The 19,157-nt window shown below is 68.1% G+C and overlaps 3 protein-coding genes across 4 annotated transcripts; 2 read left to right on the top strand and 1 right to left on the bottom strand.

Annotated features, from left to right (window-relative positions):
- The first annotated feature begins 3,740 nt into the window (after positions 1-3,740).
- PARP3 (poly(ADP-ribose) polymerase family member 3) lies at positions 3,741-9,666 on the top strand. Its single transcript, XM_026106532.2, has 11 exons — positions 3,741-3,773; positions 4,952-5,147; positions 5,495-5,620; positions 6,436-6,627; positions 7,005-7,140; positions 7,453-7,679; positions 7,907-8,062; positions 8,438-8,515; positions 8,767-8,944; positions 9,090-9,236; positions 9,316-9,666. Exons 2-11 carry the CDS (start codon positions 4,965-4,967, stop codon positions 9,483-9,485), a joined length of 1,593 nt encoding a protein of 530 aa, XP_025962317.1. The 5' UTR covers positions 3,741-3,773; positions 4,952-4,964; the 3' UTR covers positions 9,486-9,666.
- Positions 9,667-10,596: 930 nt separating this feature from the next.
- GPR62 (G protein-coupled receptor 62) lies at positions 10,597-12,716 on the top strand. Its single transcript, XM_026106531.1, has 2 exons — positions 10,597-10,751; positions 11,175-12,716. Exon 2 carries the CDS (start codon positions 11,298-11,300, stop codon positions 12,525-12,527), a length of 1,230 nt encoding a protein of 409 aa, XP_025962316.1. The 5' UTR covers positions 10,597-10,751; positions 11,175-11,297; the 3' UTR covers positions 12,528-12,716.
- A 1,274-nt stretch (positions 12,717-13,990) lies between these two features.
- PCBP4 (poly(rC) binding protein 4) lies at positions 13,991-18,700 on the bottom strand. 2 transcript variants are annotated; one of them, XM_064518723.1, is made up of 13 exons: positions 18,636-18,700; positions 17,081-17,330; positions 16,871-16,894; positions 16,759-16,791; positions 16,475-16,591; positions 16,259-16,390; positions 16,022-16,150; positions 15,828-15,902; positions 15,708-15,752; positions 15,542-15,617; positions 15,377-15,429; positions 14,940-15,109; positions 13,991-14,635 (listed from the first exon to the last, which is right to left on the bottom strand). In XM_064518723.1, exons 2-13 carry the CDS (start codon positions 17,174-17,176, stop codon positions 14,320-14,322), a joined length of 1,266 nt encoding a protein of 421 aa, XP_064374793.1. In that variant the 5' UTR covers positions 17,177-17,330; positions 18,636-18,700; the 3' UTR covers positions 13,991-14,319. The 2 variants fall into 2 exon arrangements, with proteins under 2 accessions (XP_064374793.1, XP_064374795.1); XM_064518725.1 differs by lacking the exon at positions 18,636-18,700 and adding an exon at positions 18,116-18,530.
- Between the last annotated feature and the right edge of the window lie 457 nt (positions 18,701-19,157).

The raw sequence follows: 19,157 nt of genomic DNA, 5'->3' as shown, positions 1-19,157 counted from the left end.
AGGGATCATAAATCCAGTGCAGAAGTCTGGACGTGTAGGTTACTGCCTGGTGAGCTGCCCCGGGGGCTGCCCCAGCTCTCCCCAGCAGCGGTCCCTCCGAGCTCCCTGCCGAGCTCCGGGACCTTCCTGCTTTGCAGTATCTCGCCAGCGGGCTGGAGCAGCGCGGGACCGAGCGGGAAGGGATCTGCGGATATGAAAAAAAACAATAAAGAACGCAGGCCGGAAGGTGAGGACACGGCAGGGACGGGCAGCTTTGTGCCCAGACCCCTGGGCCTTTCCCGGGGTGTGGGGCTGGCCGTGGAGGCCCAGCGCACGTCACCCACGTGGGCTGCTGTGCTCTTTGCAGAGCTGCTTTGCTTGCGGCGAGCATGGCGCTGCGATCGACTGCCAGGGGAAGGATTGCAGCCGCAGCTTCCACCTCCCCTGCGCCTCCAGCAACGGCTGCGTCACGCAGTTTTTCAAGGCCTACAGGTGAGGGCTGCCGGCCCTCGCGCCGGAGCCTCCCTGCCTCGACGCCCCTGGTGCCGGCGCTGGCCAAGCAGCCGGGGAAGTTGCCTGTCCGCCCCGCAGCGACGCCTGCGAGCGGGAGCCGGAGCCAGGCCGCGGAGGGCTCCCTTGTGCCCCCGTTGCCCTCCTCTCCGCACCGTGGGAGGCCTCAGCGCTTCCTGACCTTGCCCCTCTCCTCCATGTTCTGCCCAGGTCCTTCTGCTCGGAGCACCGCCCGGAGCAGGCGGTGCCGGTACGCCCAGATGAAGAAACCACCTGCATCATTTGCATGGAGCGGGTGGACGAGAAGCTATCGTTCGGCACTATGGTGTGCCCAGCGTGCCGAGGGGCCTGGTTTCACCGGGGCTGCATCCAGGTAGGAGGGCTTCCCTCTCCCGTGGGCACAGCCGGGGCCCAGCAGCAGCAGCGCCCCGCTAACGCCGCTTGTGTCTCTCCCGCAGGGGCAGGCTAGCCGCGCTGGCTGGGAGTGCTTCCGGTGCCCCCAGTGTAAAGACAAGAGAAAATTCCTGCCGGAAATGTTAAAAATGGGGATCTTTGTCCTGTTCAGGTTGGTTTTCTGCCACCCTCGTGCCGGGCTCCCGAGACAGACGGCACAAGGGCTGTGCCAGGCCAAGGGCTCCCGCGGCAGTCCTGGCCCGCAGGGCTCCTGCTCGTCTGGGCTCCCGCTTCCCCGCGGAGTTGGAAGCGGGGCAGGAGGCCAGGAGAGCAGGGACGTCCTGCAGGTGCCCGGCGGGGGAGGCTCAGGGCTTCCCCTTCCTTCTCCTGCAGACCACCAACCTGGGAGGAGACGGGGCAGTACGAGGAGCTTTCCGAGAGGCACAGCCAGTGTGACGCCGGCCAGTGCCTCTATCAGGAGGGCAGGCAGCAGGCGCAGGAAAGCGGGTACGTCACCAAAGCTGCACTCTGGCAGCTGCCGCTGTGGCAGCAGATGCCGTCATGCTGGGAGCAGGTGCTTAGCGCAAGAGCTCTGCCGGGCGCTGCCTTGCTCCGCTCCCGTTGCCTCGGTTGCCTTCGCGGCACCACTGCCAGCCCCGGCTGCCACAAGCACCAACCCGTTTGCTTCCCCAGGCCGTGGGAGCTGCTCTTGTGCTCCTCGTGTGCGTCCAGAGGGACGCATCGACACTGCTCGGCGGTGGGAGCAGCGGTGGAGGCCTGGGAATGCGATGGCTGTGCCGGAATAGGCCCCGGTAAGAGGCAAAGCACCCAGGTGCCCCCAGGCTCGGGCCAGGGCCAGGCAAGGGCTTGGGGCCGTGCTGCTGACTTTCCCACCTCCCCTTACAGCCCCCAGGAGCGCACTGCCAGAGCCGTCTGCTCCCAGCACCGACAGCAAGCCAGGAGCGGAGGCGTCCTCCAGCCCTGCTGCCCCTGCCAGCGCAGAGCCGGACCTGGCCAGCTCCAGCACCAGCACCAGCAGCCAGGATGAATCTGAGGCATCCTCCGGCTCAGCTACACCTGCGAGCTCAGAGTCAGACCTGGCCCGCTCCCAAGCCAGCAGCCAGAATGAATGCAAGGCATCCTCCGGCTCAGCTACACCCGCGAGCTCGGAGTTGGACCTGGCGAGCTCCCGAGCCGGCAGCCAGGAGGAATCAGAGTCGTCTCCTGGCTCCCTGGCTCCTGAGAGCAGCCCCCAGGCAGGACAGCCAGGGCCAGAGCGACGGCCAGGACGCTCCCGTCTGTTCCGCCGGCCGCAGCATCCTTACAGGCGGCCCTGAACACCCCGCAGGACGAGTCGCGTGCCAGCCCCAAGCAGTGGCACCCCTACCCTACCCCTTGCAGAATAAAATTGCTACCTAACCTCAACCGTGCTGGGAGATGAGACTTTTCTTCCTTGGCTTCCTCCCCCGCGGCCTCTCTGGGGGGCTGGTTTGGGGGAGGGGACCAGTGGGGCTGTTCTCCCTCCGGCTGTTGGCAAGACCTTCCCCAGAGCTGGCGAGCGGCTTGGCCACGTGCCTCTGGCCTTGCTGGCCTCAGGAGGCCGGGTGGGTTGAGACGGAGCCAAGGGTGGCTGTGGGGAGCTGAGGAGCCAGGGAAATCATGGGCTTCTGGGCGGGGGCCTCGGGGATTCATTCGTACAGGTCGGGGGCTGCGACAGCAGCATTTGGGGTGGGGCAGGGCTCCACAAGGGACATCCTGGTGGTGATTGTGGGGGGAACAACAGGTCTGAAATATAAATCGGGGCTACCCCGGTGTCAGCATGGCGGGGATGACCCCGGGATTAGCTGGCGTGAGGGTCTCCCTCCTGCTCTGCCCACATCCCTCCTCCCCAGCGTGCCCAGACCAACCACCCCCCTGACAGAAAGGTGCCCAGCTCTGCTGTGCCCTTGCTGCCTCCCCACTGCCCACGGGCAGGTGCAGCCCCTGCCGCGCTCTCACCTGGGCTCCTGGCACCCTGCTCAGGGGACACAGCCCATCGACTGTGGCCGGGGGCTTGTCCTGGGGTTCAGCCCGCTTACATGGAGGAGCAACGAGCGAAGGGAAACGTGCTGACTGATGCACTGTGGGCAGCAAACTCTGAGCTTGGAAGAACCAGAAGAGGACAAGGGACTGCTGGAGCACCAGCAGGAGCCTGGAAAGCCCTGTTCGGCCACCCTGGTCCTGGCCGCCCCCGCCAGCGGAGGAACCAGGAGCCTGGACAGCGGGGTGCCACTGCAGAGCAGCATGTTGTGCTGGGGCATCTCTGCTGGGTAGCCCAGCCCTGTGTCCCCCGGGCCACGCAGAAGCGGACAGCGAGCAGTGCTCCCCCAGTCTAGAGGTGTCCCCGTCGGCCTAGAGATGCTGTTCTGCCTGGTGGACTCCAGGGCTGCCCCCCCGACCAAGGGCAGTCACAGAACCACAGAACGGTTGAGGTTGGCAGGGACCTCTGGCGATCGCCTAGTCCAACCCCCCCTGCTCAGGCAGGGTCACCCAGAGCACGCTGCATGCCCAGGATCGTGTTCAGGCGGGTTTTGAATATCTCCAGAGAAGGAGACGCCACAACCTCTCTGGGCAACCTGCTCCAGTGCTCTGTCACCCTCATAAATGTCCGCTCCGGGCTCTGTGCCCGGCCAAAGGCAACCTCAGCTCTGCTGGGGAGGCAGCACCGCTGCCAGACACATGTTTCGGTGCCGCCAGCCCAGCACGGCGCAGCCCCGGGTGCAGGCGGCTCGGCGGTCTCGCAGGCCGTGCCGGGGCAGACCTGTGCGCGCCGCGGTGCGAGGCGGGCGGGCGGCACCGCACTTTAACCCGGCACAGGCGTTGGCTCGCACAGCGTGGCGGCTGGGCAGCAGGTGGGGCCGGGGAGATCGGGGGTGACGTGGGGCCGGGGGGCGAGGACGGAGCGGGAGGCAGGGTGGGTGCCCCAGGCTGTGCCCCCGCCGCCTGCCTCCGTCAGCATCCCGCCTGCCGGGGAGCCGTGCTGCCGGAGTCACGCGGGAGGCGGTGGCAAGAGCTCGTCCCGGCTTGCCTGCGCTCGCCTCCCCGCCGGCGCGGCCCACAGCTCGGGCCTCCGGCACAGGCCCCCGCGGCGGCCGGGCTCGCCGGGCGGCGGGTGGGTGGGTGATCCCTGCCCCTCTCCGTGGCTGCCCAGAGGGGTGGGGTGCCTGCTTTTCCCTGAGGAGAAGCTTTCCCAGCCGGGCAGGCTGCCCAATCTGCCCAAAGGCTATCCGAAACTTTCTGGGCGCTGGCGATGCCTGGGCAGGGCCACTTCCCACTCCCCCCTCCCCGCTTTGCTGCCCCGGGGGGGCCACTGCGTGGAGGGGACGTGGGGGCACAGGAGGGGAGGTGTCCCCGGGACCTGGCCCTGCGAGTGAGCCTCCCTGCAGGGTGCTGCGCCTCTTCTCTGCGCTTCGGGGCGGGGAGCACTGCTTGCTGTCCGCTTCTGCGTGGCCCGGGGGACACAGGGCTGGGTGACCCAGCAGAGATGCCCCGGCACGACATGCTGCTCTGCGGTGGCACCCCGCTGTCCAGGCTCCTGGTTCCTCCGCTGGCGGGGGGGGCCAGGACCAGGGTGGCCGAACAGGGCTTTCCAGGCTCCTGCTGGTGCTCCAGCAGTTCCTTGTCCTCTTTCGGCTCTGCTGAGCTCAGTTTGCTGCCCACGCTGCCTCAGCCAGCACGTTTCCCTTGGCTCCTTGCTCCTCTGTATGAGCAGGCTGTGTCTCCCAGGCAAGCACTGCTCGTTTTGGGGAAGGGGTCTCCTCACGCAGGAGGGTGCTGTGGGGCTCGGCCTTGTACCGAGCAGAGGGGCAGGGGCCAGACGGCTTGGAGGAGGGGAGACTGGGGAGAGAGGTCCTGCTTCCGCCCCGGCTTGGCCTGGCTCCCTTCTGGCAGTGGCCATGGATTATAGGGGTGGGGAAACGGAGGCGCAGGGCAGCAGGATGTGCCGGGAAGGGCAGTTCCGTGTCTCTGGGCTCCTGGTCCGGTCTCCCCGGGGTTTGGGACAGAGGTTAACCCTGCGTTGGCCCTTCAGGTGTTCCTCAGCCATGGCCTCCAAGCGCAAAGCCCCCACCAAGAGGCAGCCTGTGGGCAGAGGCAAGAAAGCCAAGGAAGGAGAGGGGGACGACGCCTGGCACTCCACGCTGGCGGCCCTGAAGACTGCACCCCAGGACAAGCCCCCGGCCACAGTCGATGGGCTGTGTCCCCTGAGCAGGGTGCCGGGAGCCCAGGTGAGAGCGCGGCAGGGGCTGCACCTGCCCGTGGGCAGTGGGGAGGCAGCAAGGGCACAGCAGAGCTGGGCACCTCTCTGCCAGGGGGGTGGTTGGTCTGGGCACGCTGGGGAGGAGGGATGTGGGCAGAGCAGGAGGGAGACCCTCACGCCAGCTAATCCCGGGGTCATCCCCGCCATGCTGACACCGGGGTAGCCCCGATTTCCATTTCAGACCTGTTGCCCCCCCCCAGGATGTCCCTTGTGGAGCCCTGCCCCACCCCAAATGCTGCTGTCGCAGCCCCTATCCCGTATGAATGAGTCCCTGAGGCCCCCGCCCAGGTGCTGACCCCATCCGTGCTGCTGTAGGTCTACGAGGACTACGACTGCACCCTGAACCAGACCAACATCGGCGCCAACAATAACAAGTTCTACATCATCCAGCTTATCGAGCACGGCGGTGCCTACAGCACCTGGAACCGCTGGGGCCGCGTGGTGAGTCCGCACTGGCCGCCCCGGCCCCGGGGAGCCCTGGCCACCATGCGTGTCCCTGGCCTGGGGAGGACAGCCTCCGAGCCACGGGGATGTCATAGCCCCCGTTGTCTCTTTGCATGTCCCAAGAACGGGTTTGCTGCTCAGAGCTGTCCTGGCTCCTCCATCCATCTCGTTGTCCGTGCCAAAATCCCCCAGGATCCAGGGGACCAGACCTGCATGTGATATTTGGGCTGAGGGATGAACCTGGTGACTCAGGGGTGCTCCCTGCCTTGTTCCCCGTCCCTCAATGCCAGTCCTGCCAAAGTGAGCTATGAGTGGCTCTGCTATAGCCCCTCTCGGGGAGGGATTTGAGGCCTTGTCCCCATGCTACCGGGTTGGCACAGCTGGGGCAGGTGGCACCTTGTCAGCAAAGCAGCCAGGAATGTGACACCCTAGTGCAGAGGCCCAGGGTATCTCCCTGAGCTGCAGGGCCGCTCTGAGCTGGTGCTTGTGCTTTGGCACATGCCCGCTTGGTGCTGAGCACTGGCCCCTGTGCCCACGGGTAGAGACGGAGTTGCTAAAGCGCTAACCGTGAGCGAGGCAGGGAAACCCGCCTGGGTCAGGGCGATGCGACCCAGGGCAGGCCCCGCAGAGCCGGGCACGGCAGGGTGAACCACGCGGAGGGAACGGGGAGCCTGCAGGGACCCTCCGTCTCAGTGCCCCAGCACCAGGCCGCTCCCCGGCCCGAGCAGGGCTTGTGGGCAGCAAGGCGGCTGGCCGTGGCCTTGCACGGGGTGAGGGGTGCAGGGGGCCTGATCAGCGCTGTGTGCTGCCAGGGGGAGGTGGGCCAGTCCAAGCTCGTGCCCTTCACTGCCCTGGAGGCCGCCAAGAAGGACTTCGAGAAGAAGTTTCAGGAGAAGACCAAGAACAGCTGGGCGGCGCGGGAGACCTTTGTGGCGCAGCCCGGGAAGTACACGCTCATCGAGGTGCAGCCAGGGGCTGGCCGGGAGGTGGAGGTCTCCCTCAAGGTGAGAGTGCGAGGTGTCTGGCGCTGGGGTGTCCTGCACACCTCGCACCCGGCTCCTCTGAGCGCTGGGGCATCTGCTGGGGTCAGCACAGGGCACAGGCAGCAGTGGGTTTTGTGCATGCAAGTTGAAATAGCCCATGGGCAGAGATATGGGGCAGTAGGTTAAACCTGGGGGACTCAAGCTAGGATCCTTCTTGAGGAAGCACAATGGGCATCTTGGTGGCACCAGTCCTGGAAAGGGGCAGCAGCATCTGCTCGGCCCTCTGCTGACACAGGGGCACGGCTCTTCACCCCCCAGGAGTGGGCAGCCCTGTGCTTTGGCCTCTGTGGGTTCAGAGGCAGCACAGCGAGGTTGGGGGTCTGCACATGTGCCCGCAGGTGGACGATGTGGATGGGGGCAAGGTCTCCAAGCGGCGGGTCCTGCCTTGCACCTTGGACAAAGCCACACAGGACCTGGTCTCCCTCATCTTCAGCAATGACATGTTCCGAGATGCCATGCAGACCATGAACATCGGTACGGGGTGGTACCTGGCTCGGTGGGGGTCTGTGACCTGAGGCTGAAGGTGGTGAGGCTGGGCATGGCCTTTGAAGGAGGTGGACATGCTGTCAGTGTCAGAGCACTGCCTCCAGCAGCCCAAGCCCTGGCAGGAGCATTGGCCTCAGGTGCCCATGGGCTGTGCCTGGGCAGGACAGGCACTGCTCCAGAGCTGTGTGTGCCCGGGCAGTACTTGAGGTCCTTCGGCACAGAGGGAAGTATGGGGCAAGGGGCAACCCTGGGAAGGGCATGGGGGGGATGGAGGGGCTGACAGAGTGTGCCCCTGGCCAGATGTGAAGAAGATGCCCCTGGGGAAGCTGACCAAGCAGCAGATCGCGAAGGGCTTTGAGGCACTGGAGGAGCTGGAGGCAGCGCTGAGGGAGCAGCCTGCCAGGGCTGCCCACCTGGAGCAGCTCTCCTCCCGCTTCTACACCATCATCCCCCACAACTTCGGGCGGGCACGGCCACCCCCCATCAATTCCCATGACCTGCTGCGTGCCAAGAAGGACATGCTATTGGTGAGATACCTGCTGCCCTGTGCCCACCAGTGCCAGGGCACCCAAGGGGGTGGCACATGTCTCCAGGGAAGACTCCTGCCGGGGGCTGGGAGGTGCTGGCACTTGCTCAGGGCTGGCATGGGGCAGGGGTTTGCCCGGTTGCTCGGTGCGCTGCTGAGCAGCAGGGGCACAGAAGAGGGTGGTGGTGCTGCCCAGCTATGATGCTGCCTGCGGTCTGTGCCTGGCAGGTGCTGGCTGACATTGAAGTGGCACAGAGCCTGCAGGCTCAGAAGGTGAAAGGGGAAGAGGAAGAGGAGGAAGAGGTGCCCCATCCATTGGATCAGGATTATGCCCTGCTCTGCTGCCAGCTCTCCCTGCTGGACCCGGCCTCCCCAGAGTACAAGGTACAGCTCATGCTGCAGTGCCCCCTCGGGCAGGAAAGACCATGTAGGGCCTGGGGGCACTCAGATGTTCCCACCGCCCCAGAGGGACTGTGGGCCCTGCAGGGAGCCCAGCTGGGTGGCTCTCAGGTGGCGAGTGACGCAGCACTGGCTGCGCTACAGCACAGCTCAGCCCTGCAGCTGGGGCGCCCGGTCCCTCTCGCACCACCCTTGCCCAGGGTGCACCAAGCCCGCCCTTGGTGGGCATCCCCCTCGCTGGTGTGGCGGGTGCAGGCTGGACTGGGGGGAGTGCCAGCCTCGAGGCTCGGCAGTGGGCATCCCTGGGGGACACGCCGGTTCCCTGCAGTGACGCTGCTTCTCTGGCTCCCTCCCTCGCAGCTGATCGAAAACTACGTGACGCAGACAGGGAACAAACTCCAGATCCTCAACATCTGGGAGGTGGACCGAGAGGGCGAGGTGAGCAGAAGCGGCCACTTGTTCCTGCCCTGCAGCAGGGACACCCTGGTTGTGCCCCTGGGATGGGGGCTGTGCTGGTCCGGTGGGGGCACGCTGAGCCCAGCTGGCTGAGGGCAAATGGGTGCCCGGGAGACCCCTCTCCTCTGCCCTTTGGGCTGGGGCTGAGACCGGGGATGGGATTAGGCTAGGGCAGGTGGGCAGCAGCCCCTTGGGTACCTCTGCGGCTGGTCCTGAGCACGGCGTCTCTGCAGGATGAGCTCTTCAAGGCCCACGACCACCTGGGCCACCGGCGCCTGCTGTGGCACGGCACCAACGTGGCGGTAATCGCGGCCATCCTGAGGAGGGGGCTGCGGATCATGCCCCACTCGGGCGGGCGGGTGGGCAAGGGCATCTACTTCGCCTCGGAGAACAGCAAGTCAGCTGGCTATGGTAAGGGCCCTGGGGCGGCCCCAGCTCCCTTCGCTCGCCCCCGGGGGGCTGCTGGGCTTGCCTGCCCACCGCCCCAGGAGGCTGGCATGGCCAGGCGGCAACGCTGGGGCTGGTGCCCCTTTCCCCTCCCCACCTCTCCCGGCAGTGGGCTGCACGTCCCAGCGGGTCGGCATCATGTTGCTGAACGAGGTGGCCCTGGGCAAGCTGTACCGCATCACGGAGGATGACCCCACGCTGCGTCAGCCACCAGCCGGCTACGACAGTGTCCTGGCCTGCGGCAAGACAGAGCCAGGTGAGTGCAGGGCAGGAGGGGGGGGTCTGCGAGAGAGGCCGGGGCTCAGGCCTGACGTGGCGGGTGTCTTCTCGCCCAGACCCAGCGCAGGATAAGGAGGTGCTGCTGGATGGCAGGAAGGTGCTGGTGTGCCAGGGCAAGCCCATCCCCATGTCCACCTACAAGGACTCCTCCTTCAGCCAGAGCGAGTACCTCATTTACCAGGAAAGCCAGTGCCGCATCCGCTACCTCGTCCAGCTCCGCTTCTGAGGGTGCCTGGGCACCTCGTGGCCTGATCCTGATGGCAGCCGGTGGCTAGACCCTGGTTACCCAGAGCACAGGGATCTGTTCTTTGCCATCACCCCACTCGGGGCCTGACATGGGACAGCCAGCTGTGGGGTCCGAGGTTCCCAGCCTGCTTTAACCAAAAATAAAAATGCTGTGCCTCAGACTGGGCGGCGCAGGTGCTTGGCTGCTGAGCAGGAAGGGTGCTGAGTGGGGCTGCTGACCGCGACTGCAGGTGCGGGTCCCTGCAGGGATGGGGGTGGGCGCTGGAGGGGCAGCAAGCTGTTGCATCAGCCTGGTGCCAGAAGAGTTAAGATGCAAGCCAGTGGCTTGGCCCACCGCCGCAGGCCCTTCTTGCCTTGAGGAGGCAGGTGGCTCCTGCCCATCACCATGGCCTCAGAGCTCTGGAGGGAGGAGGATGAGCGAGGCACACTGCTGTCCGTCTGCCCTGTGTGGGCACGGCTGTTTGGCACAGAGCAGCTCATCCCTCCCTGAGCCCTGCCATGGCACCGTGCATCCTGCCGCAGGGTCCGGCTGAGCCCGGAGGTGCCCATGCCTGTGCCGGGGCTGCTGCCTGCCCCCATGCCCCATGCCTCTGGGTGCCAGGGGTGCAGGGGGAGGGTACCTCCTACCTGCATGGTCCTGGTGTCCAGGTGACACCTCCAGAGCATCCACACACTGGAGGTGAGGAGATGACGCAGACTTCTTCGAGGGGCCCCTAGGTCTGTCCCCTGAGCCTTTCGGGATATGGGGCTGATCTGCCCCTGGAGAAGGACCCTGTCTAGCTCGGTGGACAGCCAGGCTAAGGAGGCACCTGGACTCTGGGTGCCCCCACCTGCGAGAGGGTAGCTCCCCTCCCTCCCCCGCTGCCTGCTTTGGGGCAGTGAGCGTTGCCTTGCTGTGCTTTGCTGCGATGTTTCTGAGGTGTGCAGGAAGGGCACAGCGGGTCGGGGACCCCAGTCCCCCCTTCCCGAGCACCCGCGTGCTGCTAGGACCCAGCAGCTGTCTCTGTGGGACTGCGAGTGCTGTCAAAGGGCAGGCAGAGCCCAGAAGTGACAGCCGGTGCCATCCACGGCTTGCCTGCTGCAGGCAAACAAGATGACTAACGGCTAACAGCAACGAGTAACAGGGAACGTGGCATTGTCTGGGGCTGGGGACCCCACTTCTGCTGTCGGAGTGATGTCGGCAAGAAGGACCACCTCCACCAGCCTGAAGAGAAGGGTAGCATCGCTCAGCTCCCGAGAAGCAAAGGTACCGTGGTCCCACTGCCTCCGGGAAGCTTGGCAGCAGGAGCGGGGAGGGGTGCTGGAGCCGGGGTGCAGGAACGGGGCCTCTACTGGGGCTGCTCAAGGCATTGCAGCAGAAGGGTTAGTTTACCGCTCTTTGGGGACTGCCTCTATTCAGCGAGTGCCGGTGAGTCCAGGGCAGGGGGAAGGGGTGTAAACCTGGCGTGGGTCCCGGTGGATCCCAGTGGTGCCCTAGGGAGTCATCATAGGCCAGTCTGAGGACAGACTGGCCTCTGGCCCTGGGCTCGCAGGGGACCTCCCCAGGTCCTCTCCTTGCTCCAGCATCTCTGGGGTGTTCAGATCAGCTTGGAGACCATCTCTGGGTTTTCTTGTGGCTTTTTCTCATTTTTGCTGCTTCTTCTTCATGCCTCTCTCCCCTCCTCAACAGGCAAGGAACCTGCTAGTGGAGAAGATGGTGACCATGCTTGTTGCAGGGTTTCCGTCTAAGGGACACAGGCAAAGAGCTTTTGCTGCCCCGGTGCTGGAGCTGCTGGCTTAGCCCTCGGGGGGAATGGCAAGACAAATGGGGCTGAACACCACACGTGGCCTACAGCAACTCTCCATCTCAGAGCAGTCCACCTTCCAGGAGGTGGTGGGCCTTCTCTGCATGGTCCTGCTCACTGTCACTGCCCTAGTGGCCAATACGGTGGTGATGATCGTCATTCTCAAAACTCCCCTTCTGAGGAAGTTCATCTTTGTCTGCCATCTCTGCCTGGTTGACCTTCTCTCTGCCATCTTCCTCATGCCCCTGGGGATCATCTCAAGCTCCTCCTGCTTCAACAGGGTGATCTACAGCATTGCTGAGTGCCAGACCTTGATATTCCTGAATGTCTGCTTCATCAGTGCCTCCATTCTCACCATCTCCATCATCAGTGTGGAGCGGTACTACTATATCGTCCACCCCATGAGGTATGAGGTCAAGATGACCATTGGGCTGGCTGTGGCTGGGGTGATCTTCATTTGGGTCAAGTCTGCCCTCATGACTGTCTTGGCACTGGTGGGCTGGCCACAAGGCAATGGGGCCACCAGTGCCAGCCGGTGCACAGTCTACTGGAGCCCAGGAGCCCACAAGAAGGTCTTTGTGGTCATCTTCAGCATTGTCTGCTTCATCTTGCCCACCATCATCATCTTCGCTGTCTACTGCAGTATCTACCGTGTGGCCCGGATGGCATCCCTGCAGCAGGTGCCCATGCCAGCACGGGCAGCTGCACCCAGGCACCGATCCGACTCCATCGCCAGCCAAGTGACCATCATCACCACCAGGAACCTGCCACTGCCCAGGCTGACTCCAGAGCGCTTTTTGGGAGGCAACAAGGCCATCCTCACCTTGCTGCTCATTGTGGGACAGTTCTTGTGCTGCTGGCTGCCCTTCTTTGCTTTCCACTTGCACTCCTCTGTCACTGCTGACACGGTGGGCAGGGGGCATGGGGAGATGGTGGTCACCTGGCTCGCCTACTCGTCCTTTGCCATCAACCCCTTCTTCTATGGGCTGCTCAACCGCCAGATCCGTGAGGAGCTGGCCAGGCTCGGGCGCAGCTGTCTCAACCGGCCGCTGGGCCAGGAGCTGTGTCTCTCTGTCTCCGAGGCCTCCATCCAGGAAAACTTCCTGCAGTTCCTCCAGAGAGCAACCTGCACGCTGGAGACCCACTCTAGCTGCATCAGCGCCAGCCCCAGGAACAGGCTGGACCAGACCAGGACGGGCTTCCCCATCCCGGGTCAAGTCCCCGAAGACAGCAGCTGAGGAGGAGGGAGCCCTGTCCCACCATGCAGGGCAGGAAGGCGGGCAGGGACTCTGGAAGGGACTAACTTCATCTGCTTGGGCCTGGCCTCTTGGATTTGGAGGGATCCTTGTCCAGGTTTTGCCTCCTCTCTGAGCTTATATGTCAGAGGAAGGTGACTGCCAGTTTTCTTCACGTGGGAGAAGGCAGCAGATTTGGGGGATCTCCATCTCCCAAGGCCTTTCCTCGTGCTGGGACCATCTCTGGCTCCACCAGCACAGCCCAGCCGCATGGACAGGCTGTCCTCGGGATGCGGGAAGGGGAAGCGAGGGCTGTCCACAGACTGCAGGGAAGGAGAGGGGTCCCTCGCGCCCTGCCCGGGAGCGACGGCCCCACCTAACACCACTAACACCCATAACGCCAGGGCTCGGCGTGGGAGATGCCCCGGTCCCCAGACACCACGGCGAGCCGAGGGAGCCAGTGTGGAGCCCGCCGTCCTCGGGCTGCGTCTAACCCCCCACTAACGTCTTGGCAGAGGAGCTCTTGTAACCGGTATTAGTTAAGAGGGGAAAGGTGCCAGCGGCGCTGTCTCTCTCCGTGCTGTCCCCCGTCTCAGCGGCAGGACAGGCTGCGAGAGGAGCCTCTGCAAGCGGGAGTGGCTTAGCGGCTGTGGGGTGAAAGAGGCAGCGATGCCAGGGCCCCAGGCCGGGCGGGGAGCTGCGGCGGAGGGCGGTGGCGGGCATGCAACGCCCACGGCCAGGCTCTCCCGCCACCTGTGCCGGGCGCCGGAGGGGAGGGGGCCGGCGGGGGCTGCCGCCAGGCAGCGGGATGCCCGCTGGCACCGCGGGCCGCGGTGAGTCAGAGCCGGGCTGTTTACTGACACAGCCAGCCGCGCCGCGAGCCGAAGCCGGCCCGTGGCAGTCATGTGCCGGCCGAGCTGGGCCAGCGGCCAGGGATGTGCAAGGGCGGATGCTGCTCGGCTGCAGGCGCAGGGACGTGGGGGGAGCCACGCCGGGGGCCGCTGGGCAGCGGGAGCCGCCGTTCCCCCTCCGCCCCGCCGCCCCTGCTGGGGGACGCCGAGCCGGGCTGGTGCGGCAGGGTGCTGTGCCCGGAGCAGCCGGAGGAGGAGGAGGGGGACGGGGTGCCAGCGGGCACGTTCCCCCGGAACATAGCAACGGCGGTGCCTGAGGCCGCCGGCACTGGGCGCCTCTCCCTGCGCGGCACGCAGCGCAGATAAAGCAGCCCTTATCTCCCACCGCCGGGGCCGCGTGGAGCCCGGGCCACCTACCGCGGCGTGGGGCTGGGGCCTGCCCCCCGCTCCCGCAGACCTCCCCGCCGCTCCCCCCGGCGCAGGGGGCAGCTCGGAGCCGGGCTGAGGGCCTCGGGGACGCCCCGCTGGCCACCGCTCCCTGCGGCTGCCCCGTGCTCCCCGGGGCTGCGGCGGGTCACTTGGGGGGGGGGTCCACTCGGGAGGGGGACCAGCTCGTTTTTCTCGCAAATGTTATCTTTTTATTAAACCATTGATAAGTTACAAAGGAGGAAAAAATATACTTATATATACAGCATTTTTCCAAGCCGGCCGGGGCTGGCTCTGCGACGGGGCTGCTGGGGGGCAGGTGCCGTGGGGCAGCTCGGGGGCCAGGCAGCCCCTCACCCTGCTGCGCTCGGCTGGGGGGTGCCGCCGCGGGGGGCAGCGGCAGGGCGGCAGGCCGGAGGCGCTGGCGGGGGCGGACCCGGCCGGTGCCCGCGGGAGGACGGGAGTGTCCTCGGCGCCGGGGGGCACCCGGGGCCCCCATGCCCACCCAGCAGAGGGGCTCAGTAGGGCGAGAACTTCTGCCTGTCGGCTTTCTTGGTGCCGTTGGCCGCCGAGATCTTGGTGGTGTAGGTGGCAGTGCTGCCGTTGGGACCCGCCATGGAGGACGGGGACAGCGCCAGGAAGGACACCGGCTTCAGGCCAATGAAGTTGGAGAGGGAGATGGTGTAGGGGGCGCCCAGCAGCGCCGGTGGGGCCGCGGCGACGGCCGGCAGTGCGGCGCCGGAGGCCGGGGTGAGGGGCTGGGAGAAGCCCACGCCGAGGTCCATGGAGCCAGGGCCCAGCGGCGCCTGGGAGGTAGATTTGGCCGTCTCTAAGCTGGCGGAGCAAGCGAGAGGGACGGGGTGGGTGAGGACCAAGGGGTGGAGCGGGGCGCAGGACTGAGCACCCATCGCCCTCCCGGGGGCACACGGCCCCCCGGCAGCGAGGGCTGGAAACCTTGGGGTCTGGTGTCCTGCACCCACCACCGTGCAAAGCCCAGCCCAGCTCGTCCCCAGCTGGGGGTCCACCAAGACAGGGCCCCCCCAAGCTGCGGGCGGTGCTGGGGGGGTGCCGCCCCTCGCTGCCACCCCAGCCGCTCCAAGGGGAGCCGCCCCACGCCTGCCGGGGGGCTGGTGCTCACCAGGCGGTGATGAGGTACTGAGCCAGGGTGATGCTGACGGGGGAGCCCGTGATGGTCACGTGCCGCTCGCTGGAGCCCTCCGTCTGGTTCCCGATCTTGATGTGGGCGCCCGACATCTGCCGGATCTCGCTGATCTTGCTGCCGTGGCGGCCGATGATGCAGCCGATGAGCTGCAGGGGCAGGAGGCGGGGTGAGAGGGGTCCCCGGGCTTCGGGCAGGGGAGTGGGACGGGGCGCCCCAAAGCATGGTTCAGGGAGCAGCCCAGGGATACGGCTCGCCTGGGTTTCAGTGGGGAAACTGAGGCACGCAAGGGGAGGGGAGGGCCCTGCTTTCCTCGGGGAGCCCCCACTCTCCCGTCCTAGCTGGTTGGGTTGCAACGTCCCCTAGGCTGGACCCTGGGTTCATCCCCCCCCGCCAGCCCCAGGACCCGCACGTACGTCATTGGGCACCAGGAACTCCTGGGAGCTGCTCTGGGAGCTGGCGTCCAGCCCTGGGGAGAGGGGGAGAGGAGGTGGGGTTAGGTGTCTCTGGCAGCTCCATCCCCCAGGCCGGAGGGGCGGCGGGGCGGAGCCGGGGGGCCGCGGCATCCGGCAGGTGCTCACCGGGCAGCATGGAGGGCGTGGGGCCCAGGGAGGCGAAGGGCAGCGTGTGCCCCGACAGCTGCTGCAGCTTCGTGACCTGCCGGGCAGGTGGAGAGGAGGAAGAGGAGGAGGAAGGGGTTAGGACGGCGGGTGGGACGGCGATGATGCCCGGCGTGGGAGGACTCACCTCCGCAGGAGAGACGCCGGCGTACTGGCCCTGCACGGAAAAGCCCTGCGGGGAGAGGCGGGTGTCAGCCAGGGCCGTGGGGGGGGGGACGGCTGCCCTGCCCACCCCACGGCCCCTTACCTGGTTGGCAGAGAGCAGGATGGTGCCCAGGGAGAGGCCGGGGTGGTAGGGGATGGTGGCCCCCTTCGGAGGCGACTGGAAAGGCACAGGGGAGGCAGAGGGAGTGAGCGCGGAGGCCGAGCGCCCCCGCGACCCCCGGCGCCTGCCCGGGACCACGCCGGGGTGGGGGGCCGGCCGGGGGGACACGGCGGTACCTCCAGGATGACGGCGCAGATCTGCCGCACGCACTGGATGATGGTGTCGGGCCCCCCCGAGACGGTGACGGCCCGCTCAGTGGAGTTGGGCAGCAGGTCGCCGGCCACCTGCACCTGCGCCCCGGTGCTCTGCGGAGAGCAAGCGGGCGGCTGCGGGCGCTGCCGGCAGCGGCGCTCCCGGGGCAGCCGGGGCAGCCGGGGGTGCCGCGGGCGGGGGGTCCGGCCGGGCGCCCTCACCTCGCGGATCTCCCGGATCTTGGCTCCCGCCTTGCCGATGAGCGAGCCACACTGGCTGGCGGGGATGACGAGGCGCAGCGTCACCGGCGCTCGGCCCGCCGCGCCGCCGTCGGCGCTGCCCGCTCCCAGGTCCTGCGGAGCGAGAGGCGGCGTCCGCCACGCAGGTAATCGCCGGGGGCCCGCACCGCGCGGGGAGGGGGGGGCGGGGGTCCCTACCTCCTCCAGCTTGAAGGCGATCATGGAGACGGCCCGGAAGACGGCGTCAGTGGAGCCGGTGATGGTGGTGATGCGCTCGGGGCAGGAGCCCTCCGAGATGGTGATGCGCGCGCTGCTCTGGGGACGGCAGCACACGCCGTCGGGGACGGCCGGGCCCCGCGCCCCCCACGGCAGGGCTCACCGGCGGCTGCCCCCTGCCACCCCTCGGGCCTCCCCCGGTGGCCTTGCCCTCCCTCCTTCCCAGCCAGCACCCCGGCAGACCCCGGGGCCAGGCGCCCGCTTACCTGCTCCCGTATCCTCTTAACGGTCTCTCCTTTCTGTGGGAAGAGGAGCGGGGCGGGGGATGAGGCCCAGGAGACCCCAGGGCCGGCGGGGGCTGGGGCCGCCCCATCTTACCTTGCCGATGATGCTGCCGATCTCCTGCGAAAGCAGAGGGGATCAGCCCCGTTGGCAGGCGGTCCCCGTCCAGCGGAGCCCCCGCGGCGCCTCATCCGGGAACGGGGCGCGGGAATGGGAACGGGCCCTCCCCGGCTTTGGCCTCTCACGGAAACGCCCCCCCCCCAGGGCTGCAGGGACACGGGCACCCCGGCGGCCCCGGGCGCTCACCTTGCCGTGCATGAGCATGCGGAGTGTCAGGGTGATGCTGAGCTCCGTGTCCTCCGAGCTGCAGTCGGTGCCGCTCGTCCCCTCCGGCGAGGCCATGGCGGCAGGGCGAGCCGAGCCTGTGGGCGCAGCGCGGGCCCGAGGGCCGGCAGGCTCGGTGGCAGCGCCCGCAGGGCCTGGCGATGGACGGTCTCCCCGGGAAGGGCCCCGAGCGGCCCCTGGCCTCGCTCCGCAGCCCTAGGAGCGCTGGTGGCTGGGGAGAGGGGAAACCGAGGCACAGCTGCGGAGGGGAAACCGAGGCCTGCCGAGGCCCGCCGAGGCAACGCACAGCACAGTGCCCGGCAGCCGGGACCCCGCGGCCCCTCTCTGGCTGGCGGGGGCGGCTGGGGCCTGCGGTGCCGGCCGGAGCGGGGACAATCGCGGCGTGTCCAGCGCGGGCGGGCGGCTGTGCCGGGACCCGCAGGCGGCCGGGCAGCGATGCCAAGCGGCTCCGAAACAAAGCGCCCGTGTTGGGGCCGCGGGGGCCGTGCCAGAGCCTGCCGGGGGGGCCGGCACGGGCCGGGCAGCGGCGGGGGGGGCCACACGGTTATTTTAGGCACACCTCCCGCCTCGGGGCAGCTCGGCGGGGGGCAAGCAGCTCGCCACCGGGGGGACGGGACCCGGCTGGGGGGTCCGCGGTTTCGGAGCACCCCCCCCGACGAGCGGTTTGAAGAAACGGTGTGTGCGGGCTGGGGAGGGGCGAACGCACCCGCTCGCACCGGGAGGCATGGGGGGGGCACCCCCCGGAGGCCCCCTCCCGCGGTGCCCCCGGCGCCGAGCCCGGCGCAGCCCCGGGACACCTGGACGGCAGCGGCAGCGGGAACAAAAGATCCCGCCGGCGGGAGGAGGAGGAGGAGGAGGAGGAGGAGGAGGAGGGCGCTGGCGGCAGGAGCGGGGATGCGGCAGCGGGGCACCCCCGGTTCCCCCACCCAGGGCCGCCAGCAGCGGGGACCGGCAGGGAAGGTGCCGCGCCGCCCGCTCCCGCGCCGCTCCCGGTACCTGTCGGCGGCGGCGGCGGCGGCTCAGCGCCGCATCGGCGGGGCCCGGGCGGCGGCGGCGGCGGCGGCGCCGCGACAATGGAGCGTTTGACAGGCGCGGGCCGGGCTGGCGGCCGCCGCCCCCGCCGCGGGGCGCCGGGGCCCCCCTCGCTCTTCCCCTGCCCCATCCCTCCCTCCGGGATCCTATTACAGCGGATAAGAGGCGCCGGGAGGAACAATGCACGCCGGGAAAGGCCATCTGCCGCCGCCGGGGACATTCCTGCCACCCCCCCGCCCCGGCCTGGCGCGCCCGCCCCGCTCGGCCGCCGCCGCTTTTCCTGGAAGCCGCTCAGCTGGCAGCGCCCGGCCGCCCAAGGGCACCGGGCGGGCGCGGGGGGCCCCCGCCGCCGGGCCCCGCGGCAGCCCGAGGGATGCTCCCGGCGCGGGGCACCCTGCCCGCGGGGCGCTGGGCCCGGGGGGCCGGGCGGAGAGGCCCTGCCGCCCCCCAGCGCGGCCTCCCGCCGCCCCCGCCGCCCCCTGACCTCCGGCAGGAGCCCCACGCCGCTGCCGCGCCGACCGACTGGTGCTGCCCCGCGTCCCCCCCCCCCGCCGCCCGCCCTAAATCCTCCCGGGCCTTGGCGTAAGCGGCTCAGGGCAGGCGGGCCGGGGGGCGGGGGCACCCCGCCGCGGCCTCCATCTGTGCCCCGGGTGCCCGGCTTAGCGCGCCCGGGGAGGGAGGAGGCAGGTGGTGGGCAGGGGCTGCTCCCCGTCGGCCCCTCCGTCCGTCCGCCCGCCCGTCCGTCCTTCCCGCCCCCGCATCTGTTCCTCGTGGCCACTGACTTGGTAAATCCCCGGGGGGGGATCGACACGCTGCTCCTGCTGCCACGGGCAGGGGACCGCTGGGGCTGGCAGCCGCCTCCTAAGCCCCTGCAGATTATCCCGGCGTTGGCCGTGTGCCAGGAACGGTGGCAGGAGGAAGAGGAAGGTGAAGAGGAGGCAGGCAGGCCTGGCGATAGCCCCCCCGGTCACGGGTGCCCATGCCCTGGGGACCTGCTTGTGCCAAA

The sequence above is a fragment of the Dromaius novaehollandiae genome, chromosome 12 (assembly GCF_036370855.1).
Source record: "Dromaius novaehollandiae isolate bDroNov1 chromosome 12, bDroNov1.hap1, whole genome shotgun sequence".
Taxonomy (NCBI): Eukaryota; Metazoa; Chordata; class Aves; order Casuariiformes; family Dromaiidae; genus Dromaius; species Dromaius novaehollandiae.
This window is presented reverse-complemented; position numbering and strand designations above follow the sequence as displayed.